Below are 16,040 nucleotides of genomic sequence, written 5' to 3'. Positions count from 1 at the left end.
CACAGCTTATTGTTTACTAAACAATTGAGCTGAACATTTGTGGCTGCCTATCAACAGTTGTATTGATTCCTGAGATAGCACAGACTTCCACTGAAGCTGGTTAAATGTAAAAAAAAAAAAAACTTTAAAAAGGATGGACCTTACATAAGAAAGGGACTGCACACTCCAGAGAACAGAGATGGACAACTTACTACTGCATTAAGTGATTTATTAGCACCACGTGTTTTGCCGTGAGCTTCGTCAGGTGCTATAGCACCTGACGAAGCTCACGGCGAAACGTGTATTTGTATGGTATTTCATGCTGCTCTCTAACACCTTGACCTCCCACCCAGGGCCTAAGAGTTCCAAAACGTTTGCATATATAATTCTGAACTTTTGATTATTGAGATTGAAGTTTGATATTGTAATTAGCAAAACAATTCAGTGTTTTTTTTTTGTTTACGTTTTTATCCCACGACTTGCAACCCATTTTTTTCACCCAGTGCCAATGGCCTAAGTAATCCTGGGCGCTACACTCCCTCTGCCAGCCTGAACTGACCTCATGCTTCCTTCAATACATGAGGGGTTAGCAGGCTGCTTCTTATCACCTGACGGTGTTTTTAATGGCACCTGTCTTGTCTTTTTGTCTCCGCCAGGTCGAAGGCATGGTGGAGAGTATGTTTTACCCTCCGTCCGTCCATCCGTGTGTGTGTGTGTGTCTCTCCGTCTGTGAACACCTAATCTCCGGCACCATTGGCTTGACCATAGAGATACTGTGTACCGATTTGCATGACGCTTGGACAAAATATTTGCATGACGCTTGTTACAAACACAACACAACCTCTATTACAACTTCCTGACCTGGCTCCGAGGAGCACTTTTTCTAGTTAAACCTGTGATCATGCTGAAAGCCGAATAAACATAAACACGATTATAAAGTGTATCATCTCATTGTCGTCCATGCTCAGGGCTTCCTGAAGAGCGAGCGCGTGACCCGGATGGTGGCGGGCGGCGGCTGCTCGGCCAGCGACTTCCGCGACGTCTTCAAGAAGAACATCGAGCGGCGCGTGCGCAGCCTGCCCGAGATCGACGGCCTCAGCAAGGAGACGGTGCTGAGCTCCTGGATCGCCAAGTACGACGCCATCTACCGGGGCGAGGAGGACATGCGGCGGCAGCCCCAGAGGATGCACCTGAGCGTGTCGGAGCTGATCCTCAGCAAGGAGCAGCTCTACCAGATGTTCCAGCAGATCCTGGGCATCAAGAAGTTCGAGCACCAGCTGTTGTACAACGCCTGTCAGGTGAGTTCTCGTGGATTAACCCTTTAAGACCTGGAACGGATCTGTGTCACTTTTTTGATTTGAGCTAAAAAAAGCATTCTTTTACACTTTGGCTATTCCAAAATAGCAGATATACAAGCTCATAGCGCGGCGAGCTTGTAGATCTGCTATTTTTGAGAAATCGTGAAAATGTGTGCAAATCTTTGAATATATATATTTTTGCCAGACCCGAAGGGTATGGCAAAAATAACATGGGCATGTCCATTTGTCCTTAGGTCCCAGCCAAAAAAGTCCCAGTCAGAAAAGTCCCCCTTTCGTCCATACATGGGCATGTTTTGTACCTGTTTTCTCTATACATGGGCAAAAAAACATGGCCCCGTCCGTTTGTCCTTAGGTCCCAGCCAGAAAAGTCTGTCCCCCTTACGTCCATACATGGGCATAGACACAGGCTGACACGTCATGTGAAGTCCGGCTTAGCCTGGGTATGGCAGAACCAGGTCTCCTGGTCTTGTTATAATTCTCCCTCCTGTCAGAGAAGTCATTAATTCACACAGAGAGTGTGTCTTTATCACAATATGCCCACATATGGATTACTGATGTCATAGTACTGACAAAATTCAGATCATAGATTTAGCTCAAATAGACATTCAGGTTGAGTAACGTCATTAGCTATTCCATATAATGATGTCATCACGCAATGATATCACAACATCATTATGACATCAGATGTAATTGTCCTTTTAAATGTTGTTGTTGTAGTTTCTAACAACACCATTCAGCCACTTCTGGGAATAAATTACCCTGCTTTCTAACAACCTTTCTGTAAATTAGTTGCACTGATTCACAGTGGTGCTGGTGTGTGAAATGTTTCACTGGACAATACATCCGAAAGGACATGATAATTACAGCCCATCTGCTGTGGTAGTTGGACATAAGGTGTACTCATTTGAAGGAAACTGGAAGAAAAAGAAGAACAGTGGTCAGATGGAAGTCCACATCTTTAACATGGTGTCTCTGCGCTGGAGGACGTTGCCCCCGTGGACAAATGGAAGAGGAGAAGGTCCCCCTGATGTTCCCTCCAGGCGCTGGGGCCACACAGCTGTACTTATAGCAGATCGCATCTACATCTGGGGGGGATATCCTGACTGCAACCTGCTCTATGGATTTGATGTCGACTCCCACAGATGGTTCAAGCCTGAGATTTCTGGAACTGTACCAGAGGCGAGGTACTACCACACAGCCTGTGTCTTGGAGAAGGTCATCTATATATATGGAGGAATCAAGGAGCGGACTGGAATGACTAATGAGATGTGCAAGTTGGACACCAGCACATTGGTCTGGGCTTTAATTAACACCAGAGGAACTTCATATGGTCACTCTGCCACCATCATCGGGACAAAGATGTTTGTATTTGGGGGCTCTGGGGACCGGAGCGTCGTCGACAATATCAGAGTGTTTGACACAGAGACCAACAACTGGCTGAACATGCCTCCTGCACAGCCTCCCCCAGAAGGACGCTTTGGTCATTCAGCCTTTGCCTACAATGGAGAGCTGTACATATATGGTGGCAACAACGACAAATACTTAAATGATGTGTGGAAATTCAACCCAGTGACCTTCACCTGGAATAAGTTTGAACTCAAGGGAAACGGCCCTTCTCAGGTGTTTTATATGTGCTGTTGCATGGTGGGAGATCGTATCATACTCTTTGGAGATCGGAAAATACAAGTAGACTTCCATCTCTCTGATGGTCTGTTGTACATCTTAGATTTAAGTCCAACACTGAAGACATTATGCAAGCTAGTAGTTATTCAGTGCGGTGCGGAGCAGTCAGAACTCCCTCACAACATCAGGTGGGAACTGGCAGCCATGACTAAAAAACACTAGAAAGGTTCACATGCTCAGTGGAGCGCACATCTCTGCCAGGAAGTGTGACCAGTCTGGAGTTTGACTCTGTAATAGAGTGTCTTTATGTGAAAGAACAGCTACTGATTAGGAACATTATTTTCACCTGTGCTGCTTACCGATATCCCCTGCACCTGTTACAATCCTTTGAAGTGTTTATTTTGTCTAGAGATCTAACTCTTTTTGTTTTATCCCACGATTCTGTAACCCCATTTTTGCCAGACCCAGGGGGTCGGCCTACAGGAGGCTTTGTCGGTCGGTCGGTCGGTCGGTCGGTCTGTCCCTCTTTTCCTCCCCAGCCATTCAGGAACGCTTCAGATTTCAACCACCAGGGGCAACAGAGCAGGTCTGGACTGCAAAGCACGTCCTGCAAAGCTTAGCCTATGGGCGTGTTTTCCACAGCATCAGCATGGCGTCACAGCGAAAGACACATTTTCACGACGGAAAGAAAAACTTTCACCACGGATGGGTCCTAAACCCTCTTATAGGTTCTGGGTCTGGCAGAACCAGGTCTCCTGGTTTTTACACCCAGTGCCAATTATCTATGTAATAATCCTGGGCACTACCTTCCCTCTGCCAACCTAGGGAGGCCAGGGCCGAGCTCATGCCTCCTTCAATGCATGAGAGCCAACTGACCTTCTTGTTATATACATTTTTTATAAAAACAAACACTTTTTAACTCAAATATTTGCTTCTGGGGGTCCCTGGAACAAAATATTTTCAGATGGCGGTCCGCGGCCAAATATAATTTTGGGGGTCGACTGACATGAAAATTGAGCACCACTGATATAGAAACATATGTTTTTCAGAATACTGTTGGGATTTAGGATACATGTAGAATCGACTTCAGGTCTTAATGGGTTAAAGTTCTCAGTAATTTGGATTCCATTAGAAGTCTGCATGTCTTCTATGGAAGCAGCGACATATGCTTATTTATTTTTTTAAATGCAAAAAGTTATTTACTCACGTATTAGGAGGGCAGTATGAGTCACCACCAGAACCAAGGACGGGTGTTTTCAATGAATCTAACATGGTTAAAATAGAGTTTGAAGTTACAATGGGTTTGTCTAGGAAGGGGGCGAGTGTCTGATAAAATGAATATCGAATATCTAAATACTGAATCAAGCAACTTAAAAACTGTCTGGGGTGAAACACAAAAGCCTGAGTACAAGATGTTAAAACGACCCCAAACATGCTTTAAAGTGAAATATCCCTTTAAGACAGTGGAGACATTACATCAAGTAGTGTTCATGCCTTTAAGAAGCGGTTCAGCCACTTCTTACACCTCCTCAGCATGTGAGCTGTTATCCCATAAAGCTCAAGGACATTCAATCATCCAACATTCAGTTCATATACACTCCTGAGTGAGTAGCTGCAGATCAGGTTTCTGTGAATGATATTCATAAAGCCTGTATCTGCCCAAGCTTAATAAAAAAATAAATGGTGTTGGAGCTGTTCCTGGCCAAGGAGCACAGCCGAGGACTCGAGGTGTTTAGTGTGAGAATGGTAGAGGTGTTTGACTGGCAACTCTGACCACTTGGGGGTCTTGAATTAATATTTCAACATACAGTATTTCCCCTCTTTGATGTTGTCAAGGTGGGAGAGAGGGTGGCATGGCGGGTAGAACCAGGGAGATGGCGTTGTTGTCAGTGGATGTGTTTGGGCGGTACAGTAGGCTCACTGCAGTAGGTACAAGGTGCTGGGCAGAGAGGAGCCTCAAAGCACTTTATAACCACTGAGGTCTGTGCCACCATGAGGTGGTCCATTGATTTATTGATTGATTACTTTATTAACCCATTAAGACCCGAGGCCGATTTAAAAATAGAATACTATACAAGAAATCATCAATACCAGGAGCAGTACATGTATATTTACAGAAAAACATTGGGGGGTTAATTTTTGGAATGAGTCATGGAAACGGTTAACTGTGTTTGTGCTTCTTGACGCTTGTTCAGTCTTGTTGCAAATCATCCGGTTCAGATCTGATCGGGACTGATTAAAATGTTTATGGTCGTGTGTTCGTCTCGTTGGCAATCTCCTGATCTGAACTGCCCTTCTCAAATTGTCAGACTGTATGTCATGTCATGCGGGATAAACGGCGCCTCGATAAAACATTTGTTGTACGACTGAGATTCCAAGATTAATTTCTTCTCTCTTTGACCGTGAGAGCTTTTTTCTCTTGAAAGCTTTGTTGGGAATATTTTGGTTTGATTTGTTTACGACCCAACTTACTCTGATAATCAGTGCTTACAATACTTAATAGAGGCAGTGGTGAATTATTTCCTCACAAACTCCCCAATGCCAATGTTGGAGAGGATTCCACACCATACCAGATCGAATGCTGTGTTTTTGTGCAAAATAATGCAAAGATATCAGAAAACAACCCGAGACCAACATCCTGGACAGTGCGCGGGGAGCGACATCACCTGAAGTTGATGTCATGGAACAGAATACACCATATAAGGATATATATAAGCTCTGTATATAACAGATATACATCAGCAATGATACCTTGGCACAGGGGTCTTCAACAGGGGGTCCGGGACCCCTAAGGGGTCCTCAGAGTTAGCACAGGGGGTGGGGCACCACATCTTTTGGGTTGATAGGTACTTTTATTTTTTTACGTTAACCACTTGAACCATAGCATCCATATTCTGAGGGGAACACTAGCTGAAAATAGCAGATCTACAAGGTCACAACGCCTCGCAGCGCGAGGCGTTGTGACCTTGTAGATCTGCTATGTTCGGGGAAGAGGTTTGGTGTAGAGGGAAGAAAAAAAAGAGGAGACCAAGTACGGAGCCAAAGATCAGGTTTAACAAGTATTGAGAGTTTAAGTGGTTAAATGTCTGAACATACACATTAACATGAATCCAACACAGATGACGGTGCTGTCAAACAAGTCTAGAAAGCTAGACAAGTTTAATCTGCAACACAATTTCATACAATACGTAGTGGGGGGGGGGTCCCTGCTTCATCTCTTTCTCAGCTAAGGGGTCTTTGGCCTGAAAATCGTTGAAGGACCCCTTGCCTTAGCATCATCGAAGATCTTCCATAGTAGCTCATTGCTGTATTGTGTTTAGGTTTCATTGTCCTTGTATATACCATAACCAACGACTTAATGTGTTCTGTAGCCAAAGGCCAGAGAGCATCTTACTCGGTTGGAGAGAACAAGTTGCAGCAGAGACCCCCTGCAGAGCTGCCTGAGGGCAACAAACAGGGCAGCGCCAAGCTCTACCGCTCAAGGCTTTATATCAGGCAAGGACTCCCCCAAATAGCCATAGGCACTGGCTGCAGGCCCATATACAGTGATGTAAAGTAACTAAGTACAATTTTGAGGTATTTTTTACTTAACTGGAGTATTTCCAACATTCAGTACTTTTACTTCTACTCCACTACATCTCAGAGACAAATAGTGTATTTTTTGCTCCACTACAATTATTTGAAAACTTTAGTTACTTTGTACATTTTGATTATCATTACAAAGCATACAGTAACCACTTCAGCTCTATATATACTTTGGCTGTTTGAAAGTAGCCAAGCTTGTAGATCTGCTATTTTCAAAAGATTGTTTATACAGTACATTTTGAAAACTGGTGAAACAGAGTATTTCTACATTGTGGAATTGAGACTTTTACTTAAGTGAAAAAAATAGTACTTTTTACACCACTGCCCCTATATTGTAATAATCTTATGAATTGAAATAAATAACACTGTTCTATGGAGCTTGAATTGAAATTAACACTTGTTCTACGGAACCGAGAATATTCTCCAAATTCCACACTGTGAGCCCGTCGCCCAGCAAAAAATGTTTTATTAAATGTCAGTTCAGCTTCATTTTTATCATTTGTATTTTTGTTCTGTTCAGCGGTTCCCCGGTTAAATGAGGTGGTATTGAACTGCCATGTCCCTCTCTCCAGAACATCGTGCATAGTTATGCACATAACGATTTGAAAGATTGCATTTTCGGGTCGATGCTCCAATGAAACCACCTACGGTACTATTAGTATGAATATCGGTAGTTATGTTGGCATGGCATCTTCTTATTTATTGCTGGGTTCACTGGAGGACCTGATAAAATATCAGAAAACAATCCATGCTTGTGTATTGCGTGCACACATGCATGCCTGTTGTCAGTGGTGTAAAGTAACAAAGTACATTTACCCAAGTACTGTACTCAAGTACAATTTTGAGGTACTTTTACTTTGCTGGAGTATTTCCAACTAGAGTTTCGGGGGGCTACGCCCCCCTCAACCCCAGCCGCGCACGGGGCCCAGCCGTGTGTATATTGGGGGACCCAAATCGCCGGAGTGAAACTGTGGAAAAAAAATTTTGAAAAAGGAAAAAAATTGAAGAAATAATATTTGTTATGTTTCAGGGGGTCCAGAGGGGGTCCGCGGACCCCCTGATGGTCCACTGACCCCCTGTGGAGTGTTGGGACGCGCGGGGACACCCCTGGAACATTGCGGACCATTTCGGTGTTTTTTTTTTTTTCATGAAGGTGGTTGCTTGTTTCTGGCGCAGGCTGTGCAAACCTGGCAACCCAGCGCATGCTGCCGCAGGTTTAAGTGGCGTAGCGTCATGAGGGTCAGTGGGGCCGTGGCTCGGTCAGTGAAGACCCTGTAGTGCGGATGATATGTGGCATAGAGGGGCAGATTGTAAATCCACAGAGGAAACATCCGTGGGCTACCATTGGTTCAGCGATGTGTGCGGTCGCCCTGCGGCCCCTCCTCCTCCACCAATGTGCAGTATTGAGAGCGCTGACGTCACAACAATTGGAGCGATGGGCACTGCACTGTGGTTGGTTAGGGTACACCTAGGGCCCAGGTAGAACCCACTTAAAGCCTGCATGGGCAAACCCAGTTAGGACCCGCCTTGGTCCCACATAAACATGGCTAGTTGGGGCCCACCTAAGGGCCAGGTAGAAGCTACTTATAGCCTGCATGGGCATCGCAGTTGGGACTGAAGTGGATGCCGCTGACATTGCTGACATGGGGTCCATATGGTTTAGCCCACCTTGAAACCATATGGGAACTACGCTGGCATGCTGGCTGTAATGCAAACGCTGCATCATACCTGCAGTGTGTAGTTTGATGTTGTGTGTGTAGCAGATATACCTGCAGTGTGTAGATCAATGTCCATAGGAAAGTCAATGCCCAGCAGTGTTTTTTTTCCCCAGCAGAGTTTCTAGTGTCTCTGTGTCTCTCTGGAAGAGGTTGCACATGAACTCTGCAGCCGCACTGAGGCGCTCCAACACAAACACTCTGACATTAAGCTGCTTCACACAACAAACATCAGCACCACGCTGCTGTTTGTCCAAAAGACACAATATCTGCTCTCCCACCAACGTCATGTGTTCATTTATCGACAGCCGTACAGACTCCTTTTGACACATTTTACGTCGTTTATCCAGCTCTCACTGACTCTCCACATCGGGCTGTTATTTTGCTGCGATCAAGTCAACGATGTGAGAGATTAGCTATCACAGACGGACGGACAGGGGGTGAAACATAGTGTTGCGCCATGCCTTTCGGCCTGGCGGAGACAATAAAAAACCGAAAGTAAAGGAAATGGCCATTTCTGCAACAGAAGTAGTCAATAAACTATGCTATGAAAACATGGGCCACATTGGCAAAGAATGTAAGAAAGAGGCAATCATGTAGAAAATAGCCGATCTCCAAGCCTCTGAACGTGAGGCGTTTCGAGCTTGTAGATCGGCTATTTTCACAATATTTACTTGTGGAACGGAGTCAAACAGAATGGGGGGGTCCCAGATCAAGTACGTGTATTTGGGGGGGGGGGGGGGGGGGGCGGCGTGAAAGGGTTGATAAACACTGCTCTAATCGGAGCGAAATTATCTGAAATTACTACATGACCATAATGCAGCCTAACATCTGTTGCACGGGGCGGTCCTGCCATTACGTTAGTTACTGTAGTTGCTGTGGAGCGACATAGTTCTCCAGAAGACACACACAAACATACACCATCTACAATGGACGAACTGAGCAGCAATATAGACATTCACCACACGAACGTGCATTGTTGACAAAGTGATTGCACAGCCGCTGCAGGCATGACAACCAGGTTAGCGTTAGCGACATGGCAGCTATCACAGCGCCCTGTCCGTCGTGCTGCAACTGCCTGTGATGGCTACAGCAGTAACAGCAAGCTGTCTGCGATGCCATTGTCTGGAGACTGCTGTTAGCGTGACACGACCAATGAGAGTGAGCGCTGTAGTTGTTGCTAAGATACGGTGGCGTCTCTGCCCCATAGCTTGTAGATCTGTCACACATGATTGGCGTAGGCTGCGTTGCCAGGTCTGACTTTGTGTCTAAGCAATGGTCGGCTGATTGTGGCGCGCCTTTGGGCTCGTTTGCATTGTGCGCACGGCAGCGCTTGTTTAGCGTACGTCAGCGCGACGTGGCAACGGACGTGGCAACGTGAAAGGTGATTGGCTGGTGAAAAGAAACACCCGACGTTACACCAGAAATGGTGCCTGGAGAAAATGGTGACCAAAAAAAAAGTTTGGAAAAAATGGAAAAAAACCCCGCAGCGGCTGCGTGCTGTTGTGGTGATGAGGTCGTGCGCACGGTAAACGGTACGAAGCTGCCTCCCCTTCCGTTTTGTCCGACATTTGGTGAGTAGAATTAATTATGTTGCGCGGTGGAAAAGGTGTATTGAGCAGTGAGATGTCCCCTACGCGAGGCGTAAATTCAGCGCGGCCGGCGTGGCGAGTCAGTTGGCGACATGTGGTCTGGCGGTGCGTTGTTTAGTCGATAACAGAGCTGTGGGGTGTGGACACCGAGGGTGCGGAAGTTGGTCGCCATTTATATAGTTAGATTGTCTATACTTTTACTTCTACTCCACTACATCTCACAGGCAAATATTGTACTTTTACTCCACTACAATTATTTGAAAACTTTAGTTACTAGTTACTTTGCGGATATAAATTATTGTATAAATTGCATAAATTAACCACTTCAGCCCTATTTTATACATAGGCTATTTGAAAATAGCCGATCTGCAAGCTCACACGTTGTACTTGTAGATATGCTATTTTCAAACATTTTAGTTATTTTCATTTTGGTACTTTAAGTATATTTTGATGCCAATACTTATGTACTTTTACTCAAGTAACATTTTGAACACAGGCCTTTTACTTGTAACAGAGTATTTTTATGTTGTGGTATTGCTACTTTTAAGTAAAACAAATGTGAGTACTTTTCCCACCACGGCCTGTTGTGCGTCAATGAACAGGGCTATTTTTGGACGACTTGTCGGCAGTCCATTCTCTGCATGGACTCCCATTGATTAGGCCTCTCTCTCTCATTTAATCGATCTGGGCAACCCTGCGTTAATGTGCGGAAACTAACAGTGAGGCAACGATCGAAACGGCAGATAAACCTGGGGATGACAGCACGGCTGCATCCGCCACGGTCTAAGAGAGTAAATCCTCGCTGTTGTGACCTTTCCTTGGGTCTTAAGTCCTTCCCACGAGAATATACACAGAGGAAACGAGGAGAGTAGAGCGGAAGCAAAGACATGTTGTTTCTGGGGGGTCCCTGGAACAACATATTTTGAGATGGGGGGGGGGGGGGGGCGTCCACGGCCAAATACATATCATTTTGGCGGTCCTTGACATGGAAAAGTTGGAGCACCACTGATATAGTAAGATACTGTTAGGATTTAGAATTCATTTTTAGATATGGATTTGGCCGCGGACCCCCATCTCAAAATGTTTTGTTCCAGGGACCCCCCCCAGAAGCAAAAATTTGAGTTACAAATGTGCGCTTTAAAAATATATATATTCAAAGATTTGCACACATTTTCATGATTTCTCAAAAATACCGCCACAATAGGCTCTGGCCAGGCAGTGTGGATTTTTACTACAACACAACATGAAGGAAAGCACAGAATAGAATAGAGGCAGGAAGAAAGCAAAAGGCTTACATGACAGAAACACCAGGAGATGCAGACCTTCAGCCACAGTCAGCCTGACTGACCGTGGTGAAGCACAGGGCGCAACAAATACCTTGCTATCCGGCTTTGTTCGAGCGTCCACACAAACACAAACACAATTGGCCCGTGCAGCTAATAGTCACTGCACATAATCCTGGGGCGGCACCCGTCAGCAGGGAGGGCTGGGCGGGAGGAGTAGGACGAAGGCTCTACGTCCTCCTCCCGGTGGAGGCTCCTCACTGGCAGGTAGGATACTATGGATCTAGCTATCTATCTATCGTTTCCTATTTTACTAAAAATAAATATAGTTAGATGTTGCTACCTTGTTGTAGCCCCTTCTAAAAGAGATTATTAATCTCAATGGGCAAGGCCACGAGTGTTGCAGGAGGTTTTAAACTGTTCTACCATGGGGTGGACGAGAGGAGAAATGGAGTAGGTATAATCCTAAAGGAGCTCAGTTGGTAGAGCTCTCGCCTTAGGACCACAAGCTCACGGGTTCGATCCCAGGCGCCGTCAACTCAGCGTATGAGTTGCACAGCTTGAGTCCTGTGATAAGTACTGGGAGCTGATGTTAGGTGGGAAGATGAAGAAAGAACAATGTGGTGTGGAGCTCAGGGAGGGCCGGCAGGAAATAGCACAAGGAGATGAAGGGTAATGCGGAGAGAGAGGTGGCGAAGGTTAAGGAAAAGAGTATGAGGAGTTGTATGGGAGGTTGGACACTATAGTGCAGGAACCAAAAGCCCAAAAGTTGACTATACCCCTCCCCGGAGTAGAACAAAACGGGACATAGTTTTTTCATATCTTTAGGATGTCCCCTTCGTGAAATGGATTGTCCCAAGTTTTACTTTTACTGCAAAAGTCATGAAATTGATCCATGAAGTGACTCACCACATGACCCACAAAAAACGCCTACCCTGAAAGTGGGAGCTCCAAGTAAATCTCTGTCATTTTCTACCTGCTGGTTGTTTTTAGATCATACTTGCACAGATGGTCTACAGGTAGTGTCCCTACATCCCAAAACAATCAGAATGCCAATATGTGGTTCTATTGTGAATCAGAAGCCTTTTATATAAGGCCTTAAATAGGCGGAAATAGCAAAAAGTTGACTTTTCTGGGCAATATATACTTTGGTCCAACTCTTTATCAGGGGTAGAACTAGATGTGACATTGTTTTTTCATGTCTTTAAGATGTCCTATTCCTGAAATGGATGGTCAGAAGTTTTACTTTTACTGCAAAAGTCATGAAATTCATCCATTAAGTGACTCACCACTGCAAAAAAAACGCCTACCCTGAAATAGGGCGTTCCAAGCCAATCCTTTCTCATTTTACCTGCTGGTTCTTTTCACATCATACTTGCACAGATGGTCTACAGCCTTTTATATAAGGCTTTATTATGGGTGGAAATAGCAAAAAGTGGACTTTTCTGAGGAATATTCACATAATACTGGTCCTACTCTTCTATCAGGGGTAAAACAAAATGTGACATTTTTTTTTCATATCTTTAAGATGTCCTCTTCATGAAATGGATTGTCCCAAGTTTTACTTTTACTGCAAAAGTCATGAAATGCATCCATGAAGTGACTCACTGCAAAAAAGCACCTACCCTGAAATAGGGAGTTCATTTCCTACACACTGGTTGTTTTCACATTGTACTTATACACAGATGGTCTACAGGTAGTGTCCAGCTGCCCTTTATATAATATAAGGCCTTATTCAAGGCAGAAATAGGAATATTCACATGTGATTTTGGTCAGAGGTAGAACAAAACCTGACCTTGTTTTTCATAACTTTGACTTGTCATCTAACTATCAACCATCAAACTATTTACATTGACTGCAAAGGTCATGACATTCTTCAATAAAGTTTCTGCACCAAGAAAGTGCAGAACTGCCCCACCTTGCATGAAAAAGGGATCATATTTGCCCAGATTGTCTACAGGTAAGACCCCTACACCTAAAAGCCACCAGACAAATATGTTAAAATTGGCTTGTATTGTGAATCTGCAGGGTTTTATAGGCTCTTAGGCCTGATTAAAGGCATAAAAGAAATCTGAGTTACTTCTAAGCCTGATCTAATACTGTAAAATGCCTACAAATAAAACAAAATGACTGCTTCAGGGAATACAATTTGATACCATGTTTTTACCCTGCCACTTCATATTCATATGGAATCTATGATGCTCAGGTAGGCCTAATATCTCTACACCTCAAAGCCTCAGGAATGACAAAATATATTTCTATAAGCCCATACAACCTAAATGCAGTATGGCTTAAGTACATGCTGTAGAATACACTTTTTGTGTGCCATTCTTAATGAATAATCATCAATCAGCAGCTTATGGAAAACGGTTTGGGCCCCGTCAGTCAGCCCCCCCCCCCCCCCCACACTGCTCAAAAAAGTAAATAAATATATGAAATTGAGAATAAGCTGCTGATTGATGATTATTAATTAAGAATGGCACACAGTAGTGTATTCTACTTAGCCCATACTGCATTTTAAGTCTGGCTACCAGAAGGCTTATAGAACTATATTTTGTCATTCCATCTGTTTTGAGGCATCAGGATATTTGGCCTACCTGAGAAACATCCTTAGATTCCACATGAATATGAAGTGGGTAAAACATGGTATCAGAATACATGTCCTGTTATTAAACAGTAATTTTGTTTGCAGGCATTTTACAGTAATAGATCAGGATTAGAAGTAACTCTGGAAAAAAAACTTCATAAGGGCACGCTCCCACCGCACTTTTAGTCGCCTGGTCTTGCGGATTTTTTCCAAGAATCCACGCATTTGCATTGACAAAGCATTGGCAGATTCTGCCCCAGAGGTAAAATAAAAGTGCGGTGGGAGCACGCCCTGACCATCCATTTCATGAAGATAAGTCAAAGTTATGGAAAAACAAGGTGAAGTTTTTTTCTACCCCTGATAGAAGAGTAGGACCAGTATTCCATGTGAATATTTCTAAGAAAAGTCCACTTTTTGCTATTTCCGCCTATAATAAGGCCTTGTATAAAAGGCTGCTGATTCACAATAGAACCAAATATTGGCATTCTCAAGGATGTAGGGAGTAGGGACACTACCTGTAGACCATCTGTGCAAGTATGATGTTAAACAAAAAACATAAGGTAGAAAATGAGAAAGGATTGACTTCGAACTCCCTTTTTCAGGGTAGGCGTGTTTTGGCAGTGATGAGTCACTTTGTGGATGAATTTCATGACTTTTGCAGTAAAAGTAAAACTTCTGACCATCCATTTCAGGAAGAGGACATCTTAAAGACATGAAAAAACAATGTCACATCTAGTTCTACCCCTGATAACGAGCTGGATAAAAGTTACAAGTAAATATTGCTCAGAAAAGTCAACTTTTTGCTATTTCCGCCTATTTAAGGCCTTATATAAAAGGCTGCTGATTCACAATAGAACCACATATTGGCATTCTGATTGTTTTGGGGTGTAGGGACACTACCTGTAGACCATCTCTGCAAGTATATGATCTAAAAACAACCAGCAGGTAGAAAATGACAGAGGATTTACTTGGAGCTCCCACTTTCAGGGTAGGCACTTTTCTGCCTATGTGGTGAGTCACTTCATGGATCAATTTCATGACTTTTGCAGTAAAAGTAAAACTTGGGACAATCCATTTCACAAAGGGGACATCCTAAAGATATGAAAAAACTAAGTCCCGTTTTGTTCTACTCCGGGGAGGGGTATCTCAAAAACTAAGGCTCTTTTTGAGGGTTTGTTCCTGCACTACTAAGGAGTGGCTAGACAGAGGCACTGAGATGGGAAGGATGAGCAACAGGTTAAGGTAATAAAGGATAGACATGGAAGTGTTCTAGCAACCGAAGACAGTGTGTTGAGTAAGATGGAAGGAGTACTTTGAGGAAAAGTTGTTTGTAACAGAAGGGTACCAGTGAGAGGGAAGATGTACAGTATAAGACGGTAGGGGAACCAACCATTTTTTATAGTATTGTTTGTTGATTACTTTTGATGCCGTAATGGTATTTGTTCTGTTCTTTCTTTCCTTTTAAAAAAAAATGCTTAAATTGTGACTTTACTGTCATGTGGGGACCCTCATGGGGGTCCCGACCCACAGGTTGAGAACCACTGCAGTATAGTGCTGGCTGACAGTCAGACAGACAGATGAGTCGAGAGCGAGACATTTTGAGTCATATCATACATAATAGATAATTCATAGATGACTGATGTGCCACATACTGCCCACATGAAGTCTGAGATCCACAAGAGACCATGCTGTCATATTAGACCCTCTGTCTTGTTCTGGATTTGTCTGCTGATTATGCTGGGTCCTTTCAAGGACCCCCATAACTCTGAAAGTGTACAAATGTACACTCTCAGAGTTACAGACCTGTTCCTAACTATGAACAATTTAGCTGGAGGGGACCCAGCTAAATTGCTGTATTGTGTGTTAGTAGGAAACGCAGAAAGGGCTTCTATCAGTTAGTGTTTTGTTCTCTTGTTGTCAAAACTGAACTAAGTGTTCCTTATTTCGCAAAAAAAAAACATTTAAACGGCTTTCAAAGGCAGTGACAACAAACATGAGTGCTGCTACATATTGTCTGACGTTGGCTTAGTTACTGCAGCTGTGATAAGAAAACATAATTGCGTAGTTAGTGCAGCTGTGCTAAGGAAAAAACATAGTTAGTTAGTGCAGCTGTGGTAAGACAAAATAAACATTTATCTTGATATAATTACTTGTAACTTATATTCCCCAAAGAGCTGTTTGCTAGACTCAAGTACAGATGCAATACCGGTCTCAATGCAGACGCCTAACTTCAGAAAGCTTCTGTCTTTCAAGATGTGTTCAAAAGTATACTCTTAGGTGGGGTTGGCGAAAGGGCCTCTCTGTGTGGAGTTTGCATGTTCTCCCCGTGTTCCCTAGGGTAGATACCCTCACAAAAA

General features: G+C 43.8%; 1 protein-coding gene across 1 annotated transcript in view; it reads left to right on the top strand.

Annotated features, from left to right (window-relative positions):
- Nucleotides 1-16,040, top strand: part of cadps2 (Ca++-dependent secretion activator 2) — a 377,866-nt gene that overhangs the window by 165,375 nt on the left and 196,451 nt on the right. Inside the window, exon 3 of the mRNA XM_084058851.1 lies at nt 948-1,277. Coding sequence (XP_083914977.1) covers nt 948-1,277 — 330 coding nt within the window. The remainder of the gene's footprint in view (nt 1-947; nt 1,278-16,040) is intronic.

The sequence above is a fragment of the Gymnoscopelus microlampas genome, assembly GCF_963454915.1.
Source record: "Gymnoscopelus microlampas genome assembly, chromosome: 6".
NCBI classification, from domain to species: Eukaryota; Metazoa; Chordata; class Actinopteri; order Myctophiformes; family Myctophidae; genus Gymnoscopelus; species Gymnoscopelus microlampas.
This window is presented reverse-complemented; position numbering and strand designations above follow the sequence as displayed.